The sequence below is a fragment of the Pteropus alecto genome, unplaced genomic scaffold (assembly GCF_000325575.1).
Source record: "Pteropus alecto unplaced genomic scaffold, ASM32557v1 scaffold135, whole genome shotgun sequence".
Lineage (NCBI taxonomy): Eukaryota > Metazoa > Chordata > Mammalia > Chiroptera > Pteropodidae > Pteropus > Pteropus alecto.
Genome location: NW_006438076.1, coordinates 3,798,947 through 3,817,085, shown reverse-complemented (window position 1 = coordinate 3,817,085; position 18,139 = coordinate 3,798,947). Strand labels below are relative to the sequence as shown.

Genomic DNA, 18,139 nt, shown 5'->3' with positions numbered 1-18,139 from the left:
CTTTTCTTTTTAAAGTTCTAAAATTTCACCACTGTGTGTCGAGGATTGGAATTTATTTGCTCCTTTCTTTTTTTCATTATTCTCACTGATCCCCTGGGATCCCTTTAAATCTGAAGTTACCTGTCTTGTATCAGCTCAGGGAAACTTTCATCTCATTATTTCTTTATTTATTCTGTTCAATTGCCTCTGTTTTCTCCTTCTGGAACTTCCACTGCCCAGCACAGAGCCTGGCACATAGTAGATGTTCAGCAAGTGATTATTGAATTTGTTACTTGGGACCTGGATTCAAGTTTGATCCCTGTTTCCAACTTGCTACATGGACTCAGGCAGATTTTCTCATTTAAACAGGAAGAAGTCAGACCTTATGACTGCTCAGGATCCTTCCGCTCTGCCAGTCCTCTGGCAATCTGCTCTGGATGGAGCCTTGAGTTCCCACTGGAGCCTTGAGTCCCCACTGCTCCTAGGACTGGGGAAGAGGATAATGGGTGAGAAGTGAGGGGAAAGCTGTGGTCAAGCTGTAGGGCAACTGTAGTGACCGGCCTCCCACTGTAGACAGTTTCTTGAACCCTCCATTGCTTCAGTGTCCCCTGAATGTCCCCCTTGAAGACCTCTCTCCTTGATGCACCCAATCACCCTTCAGTGGACCTCCTTTCCTCTTGAATACCCTCTGCCCATCTCCCCTACTCCCTATGTTTGCCAGCTCACATGCACACACAGCTCCTGTTGATGAAATAATCCCTGACCACAACAAGGGTCTCATTCGATGAAATCCTATTTTCATTTCTACGAATTCCAGGACAAAGAGCAAATACTCTGACTTGAGATGGCCAGGCCCTAAAAAGAGAAGATCAGAGAGGCCTGCCCATAGCAGGGACCTGCCCCAGCCTTACAGCACCTTGTGTCCTTAAGGTGGCATCTTGGATGAAAACTCACATTTACTCCTTCCCACCCCAAGACTGGCTCTAATAGCAGAGACCTCACATGCAGCTCCCCTTTCTTCCCAGACTAACCTGCTCTGGACAAAATCTCTAAATCTAGGACTCAAGGTGCTTCACTCATTTTCCCTGAAGGCCAGACACTGGAAGATCCCGATTAACAAGTACTCAGATCCCAGAAGATTGTTCTCTCTTCTAAGTCAGAGCATCCTAATTGGTTCCTGAGGGCCAGAGTCCACTGGGCAAAACTGTCTTCTCTCCTTCCACCCCTGGCCTTTGTGCTGCCATGAGAAATGGGGTCCATCTTACTAGAGAAAGAAGAGAGGAGAGTAGAAGCAAAATCTTGAACTTCAAGTACAAAGATCCTGTATTGAAGGCAGGACTTTTTCTTTCCACTGAGACCACAATGATAGGAAATGAGCTGTCATTGCAAAAAATCAGAATTAAGGTTTAATGTGAGTTATAATTTTCAGACGAGCTGCTAGTATTTAAAGATTCTGCTGCTAATATGAAACGGCTTCTCCTTGGTGCCTGACTACAGCAGAAAGGGCCAAGATATGACTAAAGATTTCCTTGTTATAAGCCAGAGAACTACAGACCCTTTTCCAAGGCTGGAGGTGGAAGGGGATGGGGCTTGGTCGAGGACAGCCAGGAGCCAGTGGGAAGTGGAACACAGCTCTGGTTCCCTGGACTTCTGTTTAACTGCCAGTGGTAGTAACCCCACTGCTAGCCTGAGAAAATGTCTTCACTGGTCGCCCCTTCAGACTGCTGCCTGGAATCTTGCTGGGTTGACAGAGGAAGGATAAGACTCTGAAAGGAAGGGGAGCAGGAAGGAGCTTCTGCAGAGGGATGAAGCGAAGATTCAAGGAGATATGATAAAAGATGGGATGCTCCCTAAGAATGGGTGCCGACTTGAAAAAAAACCAATACTGCTCAACTACACAGTCTTTCCAAAGATAGAGCCAGGTGCCTCTTAGCCTGTGAGTCATGGGCATATTTCTCTCCTGAACAAGAATTTCTTTGCGGCTGTGGGTGGTCTGTGGAAAACCATGGGTGGAGTGGGGAAAGAAAGCAATGTGAAGACAGTCACGGAGAGCGGGGTGACCACATGCTACCTCCCACCCCACCCCACCTGGGCTGCAGCAGGCCCCCTCAGTCCTGGTTGACAGGAAGGAGTCACTGATGGCATCCCAGTCCATGTAAGTCAGAGCCCTGGCCCCAGAGCTGCAGAGTGTGGGGTCAGGGCACAGGCAGCCCCCGCTCTCGTGAAGCATGAGTTCCCAGAGTTCTACTCCCAGACTCCTAAAACACATGATCGGATTCTCAATCACACATTGCTTCGTAGGTGCAGTCTTCAGCCACATAGTTCCATCATTTCATATTCGTTCATTAATTTTGTCCTTTTCCTTCATAACTGCCCCCACAGTCCAGTGAGTCTACGATTAAGACTCAAGGTTTGCCTCTCTCAGTGTTCCCACCTTGGTCTCAGTCGCATTATGCAGATGAGACCCGCCTTCTTATCGCGAGTATCTGCACTTTCAGTTTTCCATCTTCCATTCATTTTTAGAAAATAAGAAGAGCAAAATGCAATAAACTGTTTAAATACATTTGTACACACAATGCTGTCCAAAGAGGACGGGATGACAGAAACGAACTGTTGCTATTTAAGCAGTCGCACCGCCCAAAGGCAGAAAGCGTGTGTTGGTTAACTGATGTAAAAAAGCCCAAATTTGGCTGTGGACGACATTTAGGTGGTGTGAACAAAATATAATTCTTGGAAATTTGGGGAATGTGAGTGTCAAAGGACGGCCTATATTGGACAGTCCGACTCAAAGTCGGTGGCCTTGCCTTTTCTGTACTTCTCCAATTTCTAGGGGTCTCATTCCTCCTCGGGTGCTTCCTGCTTCCACCCTGAGACTTCTAGGTTAAATTCAGACTCTGAAATCAGACCATGTGTCACGTTTAGAAGCTCTCTCAACCTCTCTAAGCCTGAGTTTTCACATCCATGAGTATGGACAACCATCATGCCAATACCATATAGTTGTTGAGAAAAATAAACAAGGTTATCTGTATAAGAAGCTTAACATAATTCCTGGTCCATGGTCAGGGCTCCATAAATGGCTGCTGTTATTAATTCTATATTATCATCTCGCCCCTATAAACATTTGCTCCAGGGAAACAAACTCATTCTCACTGAGGTATAAATGACTGCCAGGACTTAAAGAGTTATTCTTTCCAGATTTGATTGTTTTGACATTTTACCAGTAAACTAAAGAAGCTGAATTATAACTGTGTATATATATTCAGGCTCCAAAATGAGGCAGACCTTGTGAAATCATATCACACAGGCTTATTTTCCCCTAGGAGGAAAGACAAGGCAGAGACATGGTCTTATCTGCTGAGGAGCATATGGTTCAACGGGCAACGTGGACGTGAGATGAGAAGTGATTTTTCATGACATAAAAACACACATAGTGGTCACTCACGCCACCGTGCCCTGCTCTGTCTGATGGCCAGGCTCCCTGTGAGAGGACGGTCCTGGAGTGGAAAGCGAAGGCAGGCTTCACAGAACAGTGGGGTTTTGAGCAAAGTTTTGGTGAAGGAAAGGGCACAGGAGTGTGGTAAAGAAGGCCTTGCCGGTGGGTGAGAGGGACAGCACAAGGCGTGGTGGAAATACTTCTCATAAGGTGACAGAGGGCGTGTCTGCTCAGTTGGGGCTTGAATGGCGATGCCCAGAAATGGACTCACTGCCCAGCATCACTTCCTCTCCCATGGAAGCTACTGCCCTCCCTTCCCCAGGGCGGCCCTCTCTGACAGGTTGGGATCACAGAACCAGTGTCCCTGCTCTCATTCCAAGCAGCAGTGAGGACCAGGGATGAGGCAGTCCAGGGGGACATCCTTTCCTCCCTCCAGCTGACCTCGTTGCTATGAACTCTACCTGGTCTCCCTTCCTTTTTCTTGTGAGCTCACCTGGAGCACAACAAAGGCCCAGGGGGATGGGCATCTGCAGGTTGTAAGGCAGTATCAGGCATGAGTGGCTTTTCAATGATAAACTGAGCCCAGAGAGCCACTTGCTTCTACAGCCCTGAATCTTGACCTTTTTTATTGTTGTTTCTGAGGAATTTTAAAAAATAAAACCAGATCTCATCCAGCCAGGGCACATAGTATGGTCCTTCAGAGAGAAAAGGGGCCCGGCTGCCCTTTTTAAGACCCTCTGCTTCCAGGAGAATCTGAGTGCGTCGCAGGAGACAGACTGAACAGGTGCCGGGACCCCCTATCTCTGTGGACATCCCCCACCCCAGCTCAGTCCTGCTGCTCCAGTCCCTCCCTGCACACCCCTTCCAAGGCCCCTCACTTCTCCTGCTTTCCTTCTGCATCCCAGCTCCCAGGGAGTGCCATCCTCCCCGCATGCCTGCTTTGGAGAAGAGAAAGATTTATGAAAGGGAGGAGGGGGCAAGGCAGCAGAGAGGAGGCTGCCTTACTGGCTCCTTGCAGAGCAGACGTGCTCCTCCACCTGGGTCCCCGCATCAGAGCTGTTGGTCTGTCTCTGCTGAGTTGTGAGCCTCAGGGGCCCGGCTGTGTTGTTTTCTCAGCTCGGTTCCTGAGCAGCGGCTGCTGTCAGCTCTCAACAAATAATAATAAACCTGGGAATCAGGTTTGTCGAGGGGGATTTCAGTCCCTGGGTTCATTTTTAGATTTGTTTCTGTGTGTGTGTGTGTGCAGACAAGAGAGCACATGATGGTGTCTTGGGGGAGCAGGCTGGGGCTCTCAGGTGCCCTGGCAATCCACCCTAACTGCCCCCGCAGAAGCACTGGAGAGCCCTCCTCTGTCCATGATCACTGGGGCCGCCTGGAGGTTTGAAAGAAAAAAAAGTAATTGAATAAAAGGCCTCAGGCTCCCTCCTTCCCTGTTCCTCCCCACCTCTCCTACTCACGCTGCTTGGAGAGAGATGAAGGGGGCTGGAGATGAAAAAGAGAGGGCAGGACCCCACTCTAGGTTTAAGAGTTGCCTGAGTGATGGGCGGGAATCTAGGCAACATACAGGGAGAGGAATTGACTGGACCCTTCCTGTGGACTCCACCCCCAAGGCAGCACCGACAGCCTCCTGACCTCCCTTCCTGGGAGGAAGCAACAAGGGGAGGGGCTTCCTAGAAAGAGAAAGACGCTCTCAGTTGAGCATCACTGGCAAAAGCAGGACCCAATAGTGGGTGAGTGTGAATTCAGGACCAGACTAGTGGTGCCCTTCTGGGGCAGAGTAGCACCCATTTTTTAGTAGATTGGGGGTGACCATCCAATGACGCCCCCCTCACCCCCGAAGCAGGAGACGGTGCACACCACTTCTCTGTGAGAAGGATGCAGGGGCTGTGCCCACCCTCACAGCTAGCGTGCTTTCCTCTCCTTTCTGTTGTTTTGTTTTATTTTGTTTAAGGGAACCAAAAGGGGAAGAATTGCCAAGTTGTAAAGTGCTTAAAGAGGAGATGAGAATCTCCATCAAATGCTAAGAGCTAGAGGGGGAGAGTAATGGGAAAACTCTTGCCTGCTATTATGGGATTGATTCTCAGATCAAGAAGAAGCAAGCAGTTGGATGAAAGGAATTATTGTTAAGCTCCTCAGTAGGAAGATCTAATGGACAATTGCCGCTATCAGGGGGAATTAAATTGCTGTTTCAGTTTGTAAAATATATCAGTGGCTTTTTGAAGCCAGAAAAGGTGTGACAGCCAAGGCAGGGCGGAGAGTGGGGCCTCTGCCGCTTCCTGGTCCTGATGCAGAGAGGCAGAGTCTGGCAGCAGAGGGCTGGGGGCAGAGCACGGGCTGCTTTCCTAACTCTGACTCCGGTCCACTTATTGCAGCCAGATTGAAAAATAGCTAAATTGGGGGAGTAAATGAGGGAAAGCTGTGGCCCTGGAACTCTGGGCCTTGCCTTTCTGGGAATGCTCATGAATCAGAGAGGCATGGCGGGAAGCAATAGGGCAAGACAGGGCCTCCGCTTACGAAGGAAACCTGTTCGGGGATGCGGGTCTGTGACTGCCAGAAGCCCTAGTCATACCCAGCACGTAGTCGAATCCTCTGCCTTGTGTGACCACTAGCCTCTCCTCACTAAACTGTGAGCACAGAGGGATCCGGGGGGTGGGGCGGGGATAATGTCCCCCCTGCCCTCCAGAAGTGGGTCTCTCCAGCAAGCTTTTGCTATCTCTAGGCTGGGGTCAGTGAGGGTATAAATGACCTGTTGACCCAGCCATACAGGGGACATATTGTTATTCCCGATAAAGAGCAAACAGCAACATAGCTTGGGGGTGGTGAAAGGAGAGGACACAGAGGTCTCGGAAGGAGGACGACAGGCCATGTGAAGGAGACCTCGCTGCTGGAATCGGAGCAGGGGGCTCTCTGCATTCTGCGGTTTCACAGAGGCTTGTACCCCTTCAGAGACCATTTGCTCCATGAGGCAGTTAAGGGCTGAAAGAGGAGAACGAGAGATGGGGAGAGATTGTCACTCAGGGAGTCAGAAGCCAGCAGTCCTAGTGCAAGCTCACGCTGGTCTTTCTGTCTCCTCTCTGTTCCCTGGAGACCAGCATCATCATAGTAGGGCATGACCTGGTGCCACCTCCCAAGCAGGCTTCCCAGAAAGATAGCAAATGACAATTAGTGCTGAGAACTGCGGTGACCAAAAGGCCTGAGTTGCCTCTGTTTTGGGTGTCCTCTCTGCTTCCGGCTGGAGTCAGAATTATTTCCCACTGAGAGTTCTAAGCAGGAACCGGAGGGGCACCAAGAAAGTGGCCCTCCTGGCTGTGACATTCTGCAAGGACTTGGGTTCTGTGCCAGGTGCAGTGTCCCCTGGGACCTGGGTAATTGTGAAACAGTGGCTCATTTTCAACCTCTTAATTGCCAGCCTTCAGGACGTGTAGTGAGCAAGGGGATCTGACCCTGAGAGCAAATCCCACTCACTTACTCTCCCACCTGTCCTTCCTTCAGTAAAAGACAAAATTACCCCCTTGGCTTCCACATTCCACTCTGAGCCCGGTCTTATCAGACTAGGGGACTTCCATCTGCCCCCAGCACCCCAAGGTCAGAAAGATGGGAGAAGCAGCATCTACTAGGCCACCCAAATTCTGTCACCTCAGGCCCCTGAGCTCTCAGAGCACCAGGGTGAGAAGGTCCAGGTCCAGTGTTTGATGTGCTGTGTGGAGGTGGGCTGCTGGGGAGCCGACCCTTTTCTCATCATTCCTCAATGACCCTTCACTTTTCGATCATTTTGAAACATTTCAACCAGACTATCCTCTTGCTCGCCTCCCCCCACCCCTCTCTACCACCCCACACTAGGCTCGCCCTGTCACCACCCAGTGCTGACTCCATGTACCCAGGCACGGGGACCACTGAGTTCCTCTAATACTCAGCTTTTAGGCTGTGATTTCTAGCCCTTACCGGGTTTTGTGAGACCTGGGTGTGTGTGTGTGTGTGTATGTGTGTGCGTGCGCGCGCGTGTGTTTGTGTATATGTGTGTGTGTGTGCGCGCGCGCACGCGCGTATACCCCCACACGCCTGTGTTTCTTTAGATAAATCCACAGAGTCACATGAAATCAGTGACAGGTTGACACTGTTATTTCAAGATTCATCGCTCTGAGTTGCCAGCATAGGAGACCTAGCCAACTCCTTCCCACCAACAACACTTTTTTTCCAGGCATAATTTATAGCAGTGGGGTGAATTTGTTTCCAAAAGATGAATATCACACTATCAGCAACAGCTGCCTCTCATTTTTATTTGTTTTTAAATTTGACTCAAAGTCCAATTCTCTATACGCATCTGAAGTTGTAAATCCTAAGGCGACTGATTACATGATTTAGTAAACAGGTTATATTATATAATGCAATTAAAGGGGGCTCCGCGGCGCCACCTACAGGCCGCCCATGGGAAGGGAGCTGGGCCGGAGACCAGCGTTCTAGACCAAGCACTCCTCCACTGGAGGAAAATAAACGGACTGCACCAGGTTGAGGTGGCTGCTCCAGAGGGAGAGGTTGGAGCCAGCCAGGTTACTAATGTAGCCTTTTGGTCCCTCCTGCTGAGTTCACTGTGTTATTTCAGCCTCCTGCAAATCTGTCTAGACTCAGAACCCCAGCCTGGGCAGCTGCTCAGAGGGGAGGCCCGGAGGTGGGAGCCTGGTAACCACCTGGGGGACCTGGGGGCTGAGGAGGACTCCCAGCTCTCTGGCCTCAGGGGGCTCCTTTCAGTCTCAAGCTGCAATCTATTTCCATTCCATTCAACTAAGCTTGTGTCGAATGCTAACCCTGGGCAAAGGCTTTCAGAATGTTCCGGTGAAATCCCTCATTTTGCCTCTAAGAGGGAAAGCTGCTTGTATAGGCTCCGGATAAGTGGCAGAGCTGGGTGTGGCATCCAGACGTTTTGACCCTAAGCACACACTCCTATTGTGGGAGTTTACAGATGAGGAAACTGAGGCCCAGACGGGGAATGGGATTATAGCCTCTACTTGTAGCTAAGGGAGGGGAAATAATGGAAATACTCCTAGTGTGTCCAAGGACAAAAGAGAAGGGCTTCTAGGGGCCCTGGGCAATACCTTAGCCACTCTGCTGGGGAGAGAGGAGGAAGGAAGAAAGGAGGGAAGGAAGGAAGGGAGGAAGATTGGAAGGCAGGCAGGAAGGCCAGCTGGCCTGGGACCAGTGCTCCCTCCCCCATCCCTCTGCCCTAAACTACAACACTCTTAAAATAAATTAGACTCTGGGGCCTCAAGGATTCTAGCTTTTTCCCAAAGAGTTTCTATAAGAGTGGGTCACATCTAACTGGCAGTGGAGAGGGGACTTACTTCCCCAGGACTGAAAGAACCTGGCCCAGAAAGGGGAGTGGGGTAGATGAAAAAAGCAGGACTATCAAGAGTCCAAGAGGGTGGAAATATTCCGCCACCTTGTCCTCGTGCCCAGTCTCTGGTCTGGGGCAAGGAGGTGGGACACTGGAGAGCCACAGGGAGGTTGGTCCCTTCCTCCCCTCTCCTACGTCAGTGGAGACCCAGTGTAGTCTCCTCTAGGGTGGGGGGAGGCAAGAACAGATGCTGTAGGGCCAGCTGGCCAGAGAGTTCTCAATTAGACTTTGTTTCTCAGCTTTAAGGCCCTGAGCCCCCAACCTGGGCACCCCAGCCCAATTACTGGGGCTGCATTAACCTCTTGGTGCCCCAGGCCGTTAATGGAATGTTAATTGGTCTAATGGGTTTCATGTCAACAAGTCCTAATGAGCTCCTTCCTAACGAGCTTGGTCTTTTTATTTCCAAGCCTGTTTGTCAACACACTGGAGTTCAAGGCTCCAGACTGAGGGCCTCACCTGAAGGGTGTGGGGAGCTAGAGTTGAGAAGACAGAGGGTGTAGCTACTCTAGGGCTCCCCCATTCCTACCTCTTCAAAGGGTATCCTTCCATGCCCCTCACCCACCCAGCCCATGCTCCCAGCTTCACTCGGTTTGAGCTCTGGAAAATGGCATTTTTAGCTCCTTTTGATGATAGTATCAGTGACACAAATTATTTCTTCTTGGATGTCATTGTGGGGTTGAGAGTTGCATTAGGGTTTTTTTTTCCTCCCCTCCTAGCTGTCATAAAATAAAGGTTTTCAACATTAAAAGCAATCTTTCGACGTGAGCCTCTCCTCCATGGGAAATTTCCCTGTGATAAATTGTTCTGGTGTGTCCTCCATTTGCAGTCTTGGCTGTGCTCCCTTGAGTGCCCTGGTGTCTGGTAACGGAGCGCTGGGGCCTCTGGACAGGGCGGGGCAGCCTCTCCCAGACAAATGCTCAAAATCCCTGGGCTGGGTGTCTGAAGCTCAGGCTTGCTGTTCCCCTCTGCACTCCCAAAGAAAGTGCAGGAAGGGTGCGTTTCCCCAAAGGGCTGGGCACCCAGAGATCACTTGAGGAGCTCCCTGTACCCCAGCTGCAGGGTCTCAGACAAGAGAAGTCAGATCCCCACATTCCTCTCCGGATGGTTCCATAGCCCCTCAGCCCCCAAGCCTAGCTGGTGGGGCTTCCCAAGGATGGAGCATTATATGTGTGGGTGCAGGAGGTGAAGAAAAGAACGTGGGCCCTGGGTCTCCCCAGCATCCACTTACCAGAGGTTTCTCTGCCTGAGTGAGCAGAGAAGGAAACTTAAGCCCGTGATGAAAAGGCCTTCAGTTCTCTTGCAGGAGAAGCCCCAGGGGGCAATGGGGCAGTGGACTAGTGGCCTGTGGTGACCCCAGAGAGTCGGAGGAGGGGGAGGGGCAAAGGCCATCTGGGTCCTCAGAAAAAATTTCCTGAGTCCTCTGAGGCCGGTCTGGCCCTACCTCTGCAGCCCCCCAGGCTCCAGACTGGGAAATCTCTCAGCCTCCTGGTGATTGTTTCTGGGTGCAGACCGCTCTTAACTACCCCTCCTTACTGCCAGGCAGGGCCGCCCTCGTGTCACTGCAAATATACTGGAGACTTTTGGCACTACAACCCACGGAGGTTCACTTTTTTCAGCAAAGGAGCATCTGAGAATGGTCCCGGGAAGGGATCTGCCTTCAGGACCCATAGGCCAGAGTTCAGGAAAAGCTGAGCCTAACACATCCCAGAATTATTCCTATTTCCTTTCTTCCCTCAGGGGCCACACCCATTCGAATCTCTCAAAAGCTTTGATTCTGGAAGTTCTTTCTGCTGTTTCAAGAAGTCTTTCTTTTCTTTTTCCCCACCCTGCTCTGGAAGGAACCCTGTCACTCGGCTCTTGCTTTCCTTGGATGTTTACCATCTGCAGACAAAGACCCAGCCATGCGAGCAGGCACCGGTTCCCTGCCTGAAGGGACAGGCTCCCTCCAGGGCCCTTCTGAGCCTCTTTGTGAATCTGGGTCTGTGAGATGGGGCGACCCTGAGAGCTTCTGTCGTGTAGACATCCTGGTGGCCCATCTTCTGAACTAAGGCCACGGGGTGAGGTATAGGCAGCAGAAGCCGAGGGGAATTGCCTGCAGTCACATCTTCGGCATAGGAAAATACATCTTGCCACCAGAATTGAACTAAGGCCACGGGGTGAGGTATAGGCAGCAGAGGCCGAGAGGAATTGCCTGCAGTCACAACATCTTCGGCATAGGAAAAGACATCTTGCCACCAGAACCTCCATTTCCCTTTCCGCTTTCCCACTGGACAGACTCACCTCTCCAGTAACAACACTTCTTGTAGAGAAGACCTTGCCTCCTTCCATCTGTCTGTGCCCCCAGCACAGTTCTTTGCATGTAGCTGATATTTATCAGGTATTACTTGAATGAAAACCTAGCTTTCTAGTGCTTTCGAACGTGCACTTAACGTCAAAGCATCCTTGGTACTTGGGAGGCCGAGGTCAACCAGAGCTGATCTTTCCTCCTCTTCCTGAAAAAGAACCAACACACGCGCGCGCACGCGCGCGCACACACACACACACACACACACACACACCACATGGACCTGGAGACCCTACCCTTTATTTAGGCAGTTCCAGAACGCCCTCAAATTCCCACTGAATTCAGCCATGTAAACATTTTGGAAGACCCTGGCGAGGGTGTGGTGAGAGGGCATCAGCACCCCGGTCCCTGCCCTGAGGAGAGAAGAGGATGAAGAAAGAGGTCTGTGTGTCATGCTCACAAAGGTCTTTGTCTCATCAGCATCCTCCACCTGGGAGGATAGGTCCTGCACCCCACAGTAAGGTTCTTAGGGTCTCCATGCCCCACGATGAATAGTCCTCTATCAGGCAGCTTGCCCGCGGCTTCTAGCTCTGAATATTTCAGGGCATCTCCTGAGCTAAACGGCTCTCTGGGCATCCTGTTTCCTTGGGTGGCACTGCCAGGCTGTCTCCACTTACAGCAGTGTGTTCTGGTTCAAGAAGAAACACCGAGGACCAGTGGGCACAGCTCGCTTCCTGGTATTGGGTGGGGGTTGGGAGCCTAGTAGGGCAGACTGGGGTGTGGTGGTGGGGGGACTGGGAACCTGGAGACTTGGGTTCCTTTCCTGCTTCACTAACACCCTGCCCTCAAATATACACGCACCCCTTCTCTTGGCCTCCATCTTTTTCTCTGTAAGAAGGGGGACAACCATGGGCTCTGACAGCTCCCCTGGCCCCATATGTCTGTGATTCTACACTGAATGAAGGCTAAGGAAAGCCTTCCTTAGTAGAATGAGCAGGCACGTTCATGAGCCCACAGTCACAAACAAACACCCAGAAAACCCCGCAGGTGATGGGTGCTCACCCAGGCTTCCGATGTTGCTAGAAGACCTCCGGGTCACCCGGGCTGCTGCTTCCTCCAGTTTGAGGAAGGGACCAGCGAGCCACGTGCCTTCCCTCCACTAGGGGGTGTAGTGAGCACACCCAGGAGGGGGCGGAAAGGTGGGAACTGGAGCTGGAAGGGCGCTGGCTGAGGCCTCCTTGCCCTGAGGGTGCAGGTGGTTGCTCTGAAGACCCGGAATAGGGAACGCACCATTGCCTTGTGGGTACTCGAATGGCCTCCAACCCCGCTGTGCTGCCACCAGCCAAGCTCCGACTCCCTTTCCTCCCTAACCCCTCACCCCCGACTGATGCCGAATGAAGCATGCCAAGCTCCGACTCCCTTTCCTCCCTAACCCCTCAACCGCAACTGATGCCGAATGAAGCGTGGCTTCCTATAGGTTGTTTTACATCTGATTTGAATATCATTTCTTTCAAGTCAAATCTCACAGCAAGCCCCTCCCCACCCAGGCCCCTCCCAGCAGCTCCCATCTGTTCCCCTAAAGGGCTTTCAGTCCTTGCTGTGTCTGGTCAGTCCAGGTGGCCCAGCCTGAGAAGATGTCCACTGGCTGCTCGCCGGACTCCCTGTGCTCAGTATTAACCTGCGGCCCCTTTCTCCTGCCACAGATCCTCGATGTGAATCAATCCCATGATGCAACATGCCTCCCCAGCCCCAGCTCTGACGATGATGGCCACGCAGAATGTCCCTCCCCCACCCTACCAGGACAGTCCACAGGTGAGTGTCCACCAACTGACAGGGGCGGTGTGTGGCCTTCCGGGGACAGAGGGCAGGGCCTGGTGCTCTCTGGGCTCTTCCCTGTCAGGCCTGGGGAGGCCTTTCTGGGGAGAGCCCAGCAAACAGACCCCGGAGGGGAGTCGTTGCATTTGACAAACACAAGATTCAGATCCTCTCTGGGTAACTGTCACCAGCATCTAGGACTGTCGCCTAGAGCACTGAGTCACAGTCCTGTCACCACCTAACCCAACTTCCCACTCGAAGCAGACATCAGACAAGTGTTCCAAACTCCTCACTTGGGGAGATACAGGTCATCGCGTCTGCCTTTGAGTGTTTGAGGAAACTTCTTAATTAGAGGTTCCTTCATACCCACTCCGCCTGTTCATGGTCACTGGAGCCCGTGTCCATCCTTCTCTGCCTGCCTACTGGAGAAATCTCCCTTCTCCTCAGGACCCGCTCGGCTTCTATCCGGGAAAAGGCCAGGCCTGTTTCTCTACGTCCTCCAACCCTTCTCTCTTGTTCCTGGTTCCCACCCCTCAGCTCAGACACAGCTGCCCACCTCACCCCCCAAGTTCTTCTGAGACTCTCCCTGGTTGCGGCTCCTGTGGAAGGCAGCGCCTCTGTGCCATCTTCCGGTTGTCTCTTTTCCTCCTTCTGGAAGCCTGGCCCAGCTTTTGCGGGTTGGGTTCCTGCACTTCTTGAGCCGATCACTTCTAACCTTTGCTCCCCCCGTGTGCACCTCCCCCCGCGCTTCGTTTTTTCTGAAACTCTGAGTTAGTTATGAGGCTGTGCTTTCACAGAAGCCTCCATTCTCTGGCCTTGACCTTCACACTCTCATTTTCTCTACCCTGGTCTCACAAGTTAATAATAATTCAATAATTTTTATCGAGTATGTGTAATATGAAATGCAGCCAGCTAGAATATTCATTCATTCATTTAACGAATGTGCAGCGAGTGCTTCCTATGTGCCAGGCAGTCTTTCTCACTCCTTCCAGCGGCGTCTTTGCCCTGCCTTCATATCCCTCCTCATTAGGCATTTCAAATACAGCTCTTCTCATGGACAGCGTGAAAGACCTGTGCGTGATGAGAAGGATATTAAGTTGCAGACACAGGATGGGCAGACGTTTGCTCACATTAGGTCGTCTGGCCCTGACCGTCAGCCTAGTGTGAGCATATAGTGACTGCTCTATCCATCCCCCATGAAATTACACTTTACAGAGTGTCCAGCACACAGACCACCACTGACTCCTCAGCCTGCGAAAGTCCAAAAGCACTTGTCATTCACCAATCTTCAAACACAAGTCCTTTGGTCCCTACCCCTACTCCTGCATATCAACTCCATGTTCCTTCCTAGGCTCTCCCCAGCCTCCCCTCATACCCAGCAAACCGTCTGCCCATGTCAGTAACTTTCCTCCAATGACCACAGGTTGGACTTGGCACTGACATGGTTCTGCTATTTGAAAACTTCCACATGAGCGATAGGAATGACGGGCCCTTTCCTTCTACAGTCAAAATGAAGAACAGGAGGCCTGGGAACCCGGGGGCCACAGTGGGAACAACCATTATTCTTCTCAGTAGACACAGACCCATGCCTTTATCTGCTCAGGCAGTGGTGGATACCTGAAGTGTTGACGAAAAGGCAGGAACTTTGGTTCTGTTTCTTTTGTGGCTTAATGCTGCCCTCCACGCTCCCCAGGAGGACTGGGAGCGGCAATGGGATACTTCCTACATTTAGCAGGCTGCGGGCACAAAGGGACAGACTGGGATGGAGCCAAGAGGCCAGAGAGTACTGGATTGGCACAGCTGGCAGCTGCTGCCCCCTACCCACTTCATTCTGCTGCCTGGGCAGCTGGGAGAAGTTTGGGTTTGATGGAGATTAGCAGGAGAGCTGCAGGAAGGGCCTGTGTTGTCCAAGAATGCTGATCCGGGTGTAGTTAAGTAGAGGAGCCTAATTTAATTCTCAGCATACAGCTGAGCATTAATACAGCCCAGCTGCCGAGGGAGGGAGTGGACGTGGGGCTGCAGCTCCAAGGCACTGGGCTCCCAGAAGCCACCACTGAGCTGCTCTAGCCTTTTGGGGAAGGAAGGGAGGCTCCAGTTCCCCACCTAGGACCTCAGAGCAAAAGCCCAAGGCAAGGGCTGTGTCAGGACTCTCCTCTCTGAAGAGCCACTAGTGCTTCGCCATTGAAAATACATATATAGCAAGAGAATATAATAATTTGCCCTGTGCACCTATTTGTGACCCGAGGTCTAGGCATGTCTCACCAGAAGTCTCCGTGTTCATGGTAAAGCGACCAGACCGAGGTCTGGGGTCTTTGTGGCCTCGGCTAGGCCACTAGGCTATGGCACATTGTCATGGGGCTTCTCTGGGCCCAGCTGGTTCCCAAGAAAACGGATCAGGGCAGGGAATCATGGGAGGAGTTAGGGCAGGGACAGAATGGGTAGGTGAGGTCCCCAGAACATAGACTCATGGGAAAGGCTGTCTTCAGAAAGTGCTAGACTTTGAGGCCATTTGGCTTTTGGGGGGCCCTTCTCTCCACTCTCAGGGGCTGCCGGGAGTGGGTTATGAGTAAGGAGTGTCATCTGCATGAGATTGTTGCTAGGGAACTTGCTCGAGTCCTCTTGCCTTCTTCCCTTTATCCTTTCGAGAGACTGGGCCCGGCTTCTCAGGGGAAGCCCTGCTCACTGCCCTCGTAATGCTCGTTATTCCAGAGAACCAGCTGCCCTCTGACACTCCGTGTCCTCAGGAAAGCCAAGCCTAATGGAAACATGGGTCGGGCACACGGGGGCCCTCTGGAAAGGATTCCCACCCCCTCGTCATTCCTGAAGGTCTAATCTCATTACTTTTGGACCCGCTATGACTCGTTTCCTCGAGGCCTGCACAGCTGAGCACATCTCTAGATCACGTCCTTAGGAACCCAGTTTTTTCCACGGGCAAAAATGGCCAGTCTCTGATATGAAGTCCCCAAAATGAAAAAGGAAGCGAGAAGCGGAGCCTTTCCTCTGAGACCCATGCAATCGTTTTAATAATGTTCCCGTTGTGCTAATGGCTAGCAGTACCGAGCATAATCTATTCAAATGCACAGGAGAACCTCACTTTGGAAAATTAGGAATCTGCATTAAAAAATTCCCAAGCCCCGGACCTTCTTTATAATAAATTAGAATTTTTTTTTTTTTTTCTAGGCAAGTTCTTAACTTGGCAATTTCATTTTTGAAGTTTGGGGAATAAAGTTATTAAAAATGAGGGAGGCTTTCTTTTTTTTTTTTTTCATTTCAGTAGAGAAGCATTAATGTTTCTGCCCCACACTATATTTGGGCACGCCAAGTGGTGTGATGGCCGAGCAGCTGCCGGCCCCTCAGCCTGTTTCAGTCCATCGTGGGGAAACTCCGTGATGACTCGTAAGGACGTCACCCTGTGCTGAGTGTGTACAAAAGACAGACCAGACCGTAAGCTTTGAAAGTGCAGAAGCGGGGACCACTGAAACCCTTCCTGTGGCCTGTTTTCTCTTTCTGGTGGCTTCCTGTTAAGTTCTGCCAGGGTCACAGCACCCCCTACTGTCTAACTACAGCACCTCAAGTCCAGCGTGCTGTGGCTGGGCCCTTGATCCAGACCCCCACTTATGCCCTGAGAGGCAGGGGCGAGTGACTTGGGATCCTGGAGTTCTACAATGATTGTTTAATGAAAACATCGTCTCCAGGGAGACCTGCATATGAACTAGGTGTGTGGTCCCTCTATTCACTAGGTTGTGTGAATTCCTTCTCACGCTGCTTCCGTTCTTCTCCATCTCTGCCACAGCCTGGCCACCTGCCACCTGGACTCTCACAACCCCCTCCTCCCACTGCCCAGCGCCCCACCAATCCTACAGAACTCTCAAAGTTACTATGTTCTCTGAAGTTGCTCCCGCTCCCAGCAAGTGTCACTCCAGTCCCCTCCCAGAATCTTCGTGGTAACACAGCAGCCCTCTCACTTCTTCTAGGCATACACCCTTCACTCACGTACTCTCTCTCCACCTCTGAAGTGTCCTTCACCTTCTCCCGTTTCCTGTAACAGTCCACATGCCATATCACCCACCAAGTAAAGTTCTTTCTTCGGTACCTCCACCAGCAATTTCAGAAAACCCTCTGAATTTGCTAGTTTCTCTACCCTCACCTTATCCACACACTGAAAACTCTTGCAATCAGCACCCCCCACTCTTTCTCAAATACAGACACATATATAGCATTCCACAAATATCCTTGCCCTTGGCTTATAGGAAAACAAATATTGTATCTGGTCTAGTCGTGTACATATTCAGAGTTCTGCCTTCCTCTGTCTGCTTGTCCCCAGCACGCCAGGCTGCGTGAAAACAGAAATGCTGGCGGGTCCTGGTCTGACCCACGAGGCACAGACCCTATGAATGAGGGCACTCAATGAACAGTTTAGGAACCAGTTGATATGTAGGTATCTAGGTGCTTATGTAGTATGAATTGATGATGGGCGCTGTTAAAAGGGTTTGGCAATTCACCAAGGGTGCAGCCTCATTATTGACCAGAGGGAGGCAGGACAGGCAGTCAGAACTCTCAGTCCAGGAACAGTGTGGAAAGCTCACGAAGGAAGCCATGTACTTCCTTAGGACCTTTTGGCCAAGGCTGTGTTCCTCCACCCCCACCATCCACCCGCAACCCTGGGAGTGAGGAGAATGGTGTTCAGGACCCCAGGAAACTCTGCTTGGAGATCTGAGGTCAAGGTGATGCTATCTAAACTCTCCTGCCAGCGGAAGGCTAAGCCAGGCCAGCCATGTCAAGGATGCCAGACCTGGCTCTCTGTCCCTCCGAGTACCTTCTTTCTCTCTCTGTTCCAGCACCATTCCCACTTGGGTGGGGCCAGGGGAGCAGTCATCCCAGGGAAGTTGGACCTTTGATCAGTCATCGGGGTCCCCATCTGGTTTCATTAACTGGAGGCAGAGGGGGTGGCTGGGGCTCCTGGCTGTGAATGTCCCTGTCCAGGCCATGCAGCTGTGACGGGTAGAAGAGAAGCGGGTTCAGATGTTTTCACACTTTACATTCCTCTCATCTCTTTAAGGGCTGGAGCCCCCTGCCTTGCAGGACCTTCTGCTCAGCTGCCTGTGAAACTCATTCGCTTTGCAGCAATGGAGTTAATTCAGCAGCTTTGAAAGTCCTCCTAAGCCTTTTCTGTGCCTGTGATTGACGGCTCCCTGTGCCCCTGGGGGCAGCACCCCAGGAACCATATGGGTGACCTGTC

The 18,139-nt window shown here is 51.5% G+C and overlaps 1 protein-coding gene across 1 annotated transcript in view; it reads left to right on the top strand.

Annotated features, from left to right (window-relative positions):
* PKNOX2 (PBX/knotted 1 homeobox 2) overlaps positions 1-18,139 on the top strand; it is a 244,608-nt gene that overhangs the window by 156,954 nt on the left and 69,515 nt on the right. Inside the window, exon 3 of the mRNA XM_025049206.1 lies at positions 12,789-12,897. Coding sequence (XP_024904974.1) covers positions 12,811-12,897 — 87 coding nt within the window. The 5' untranslated portion in view covers positions 12,789-12,810. The remainder of the gene's footprint in view (positions 1-12,788; positions 12,898-18,139) is intronic.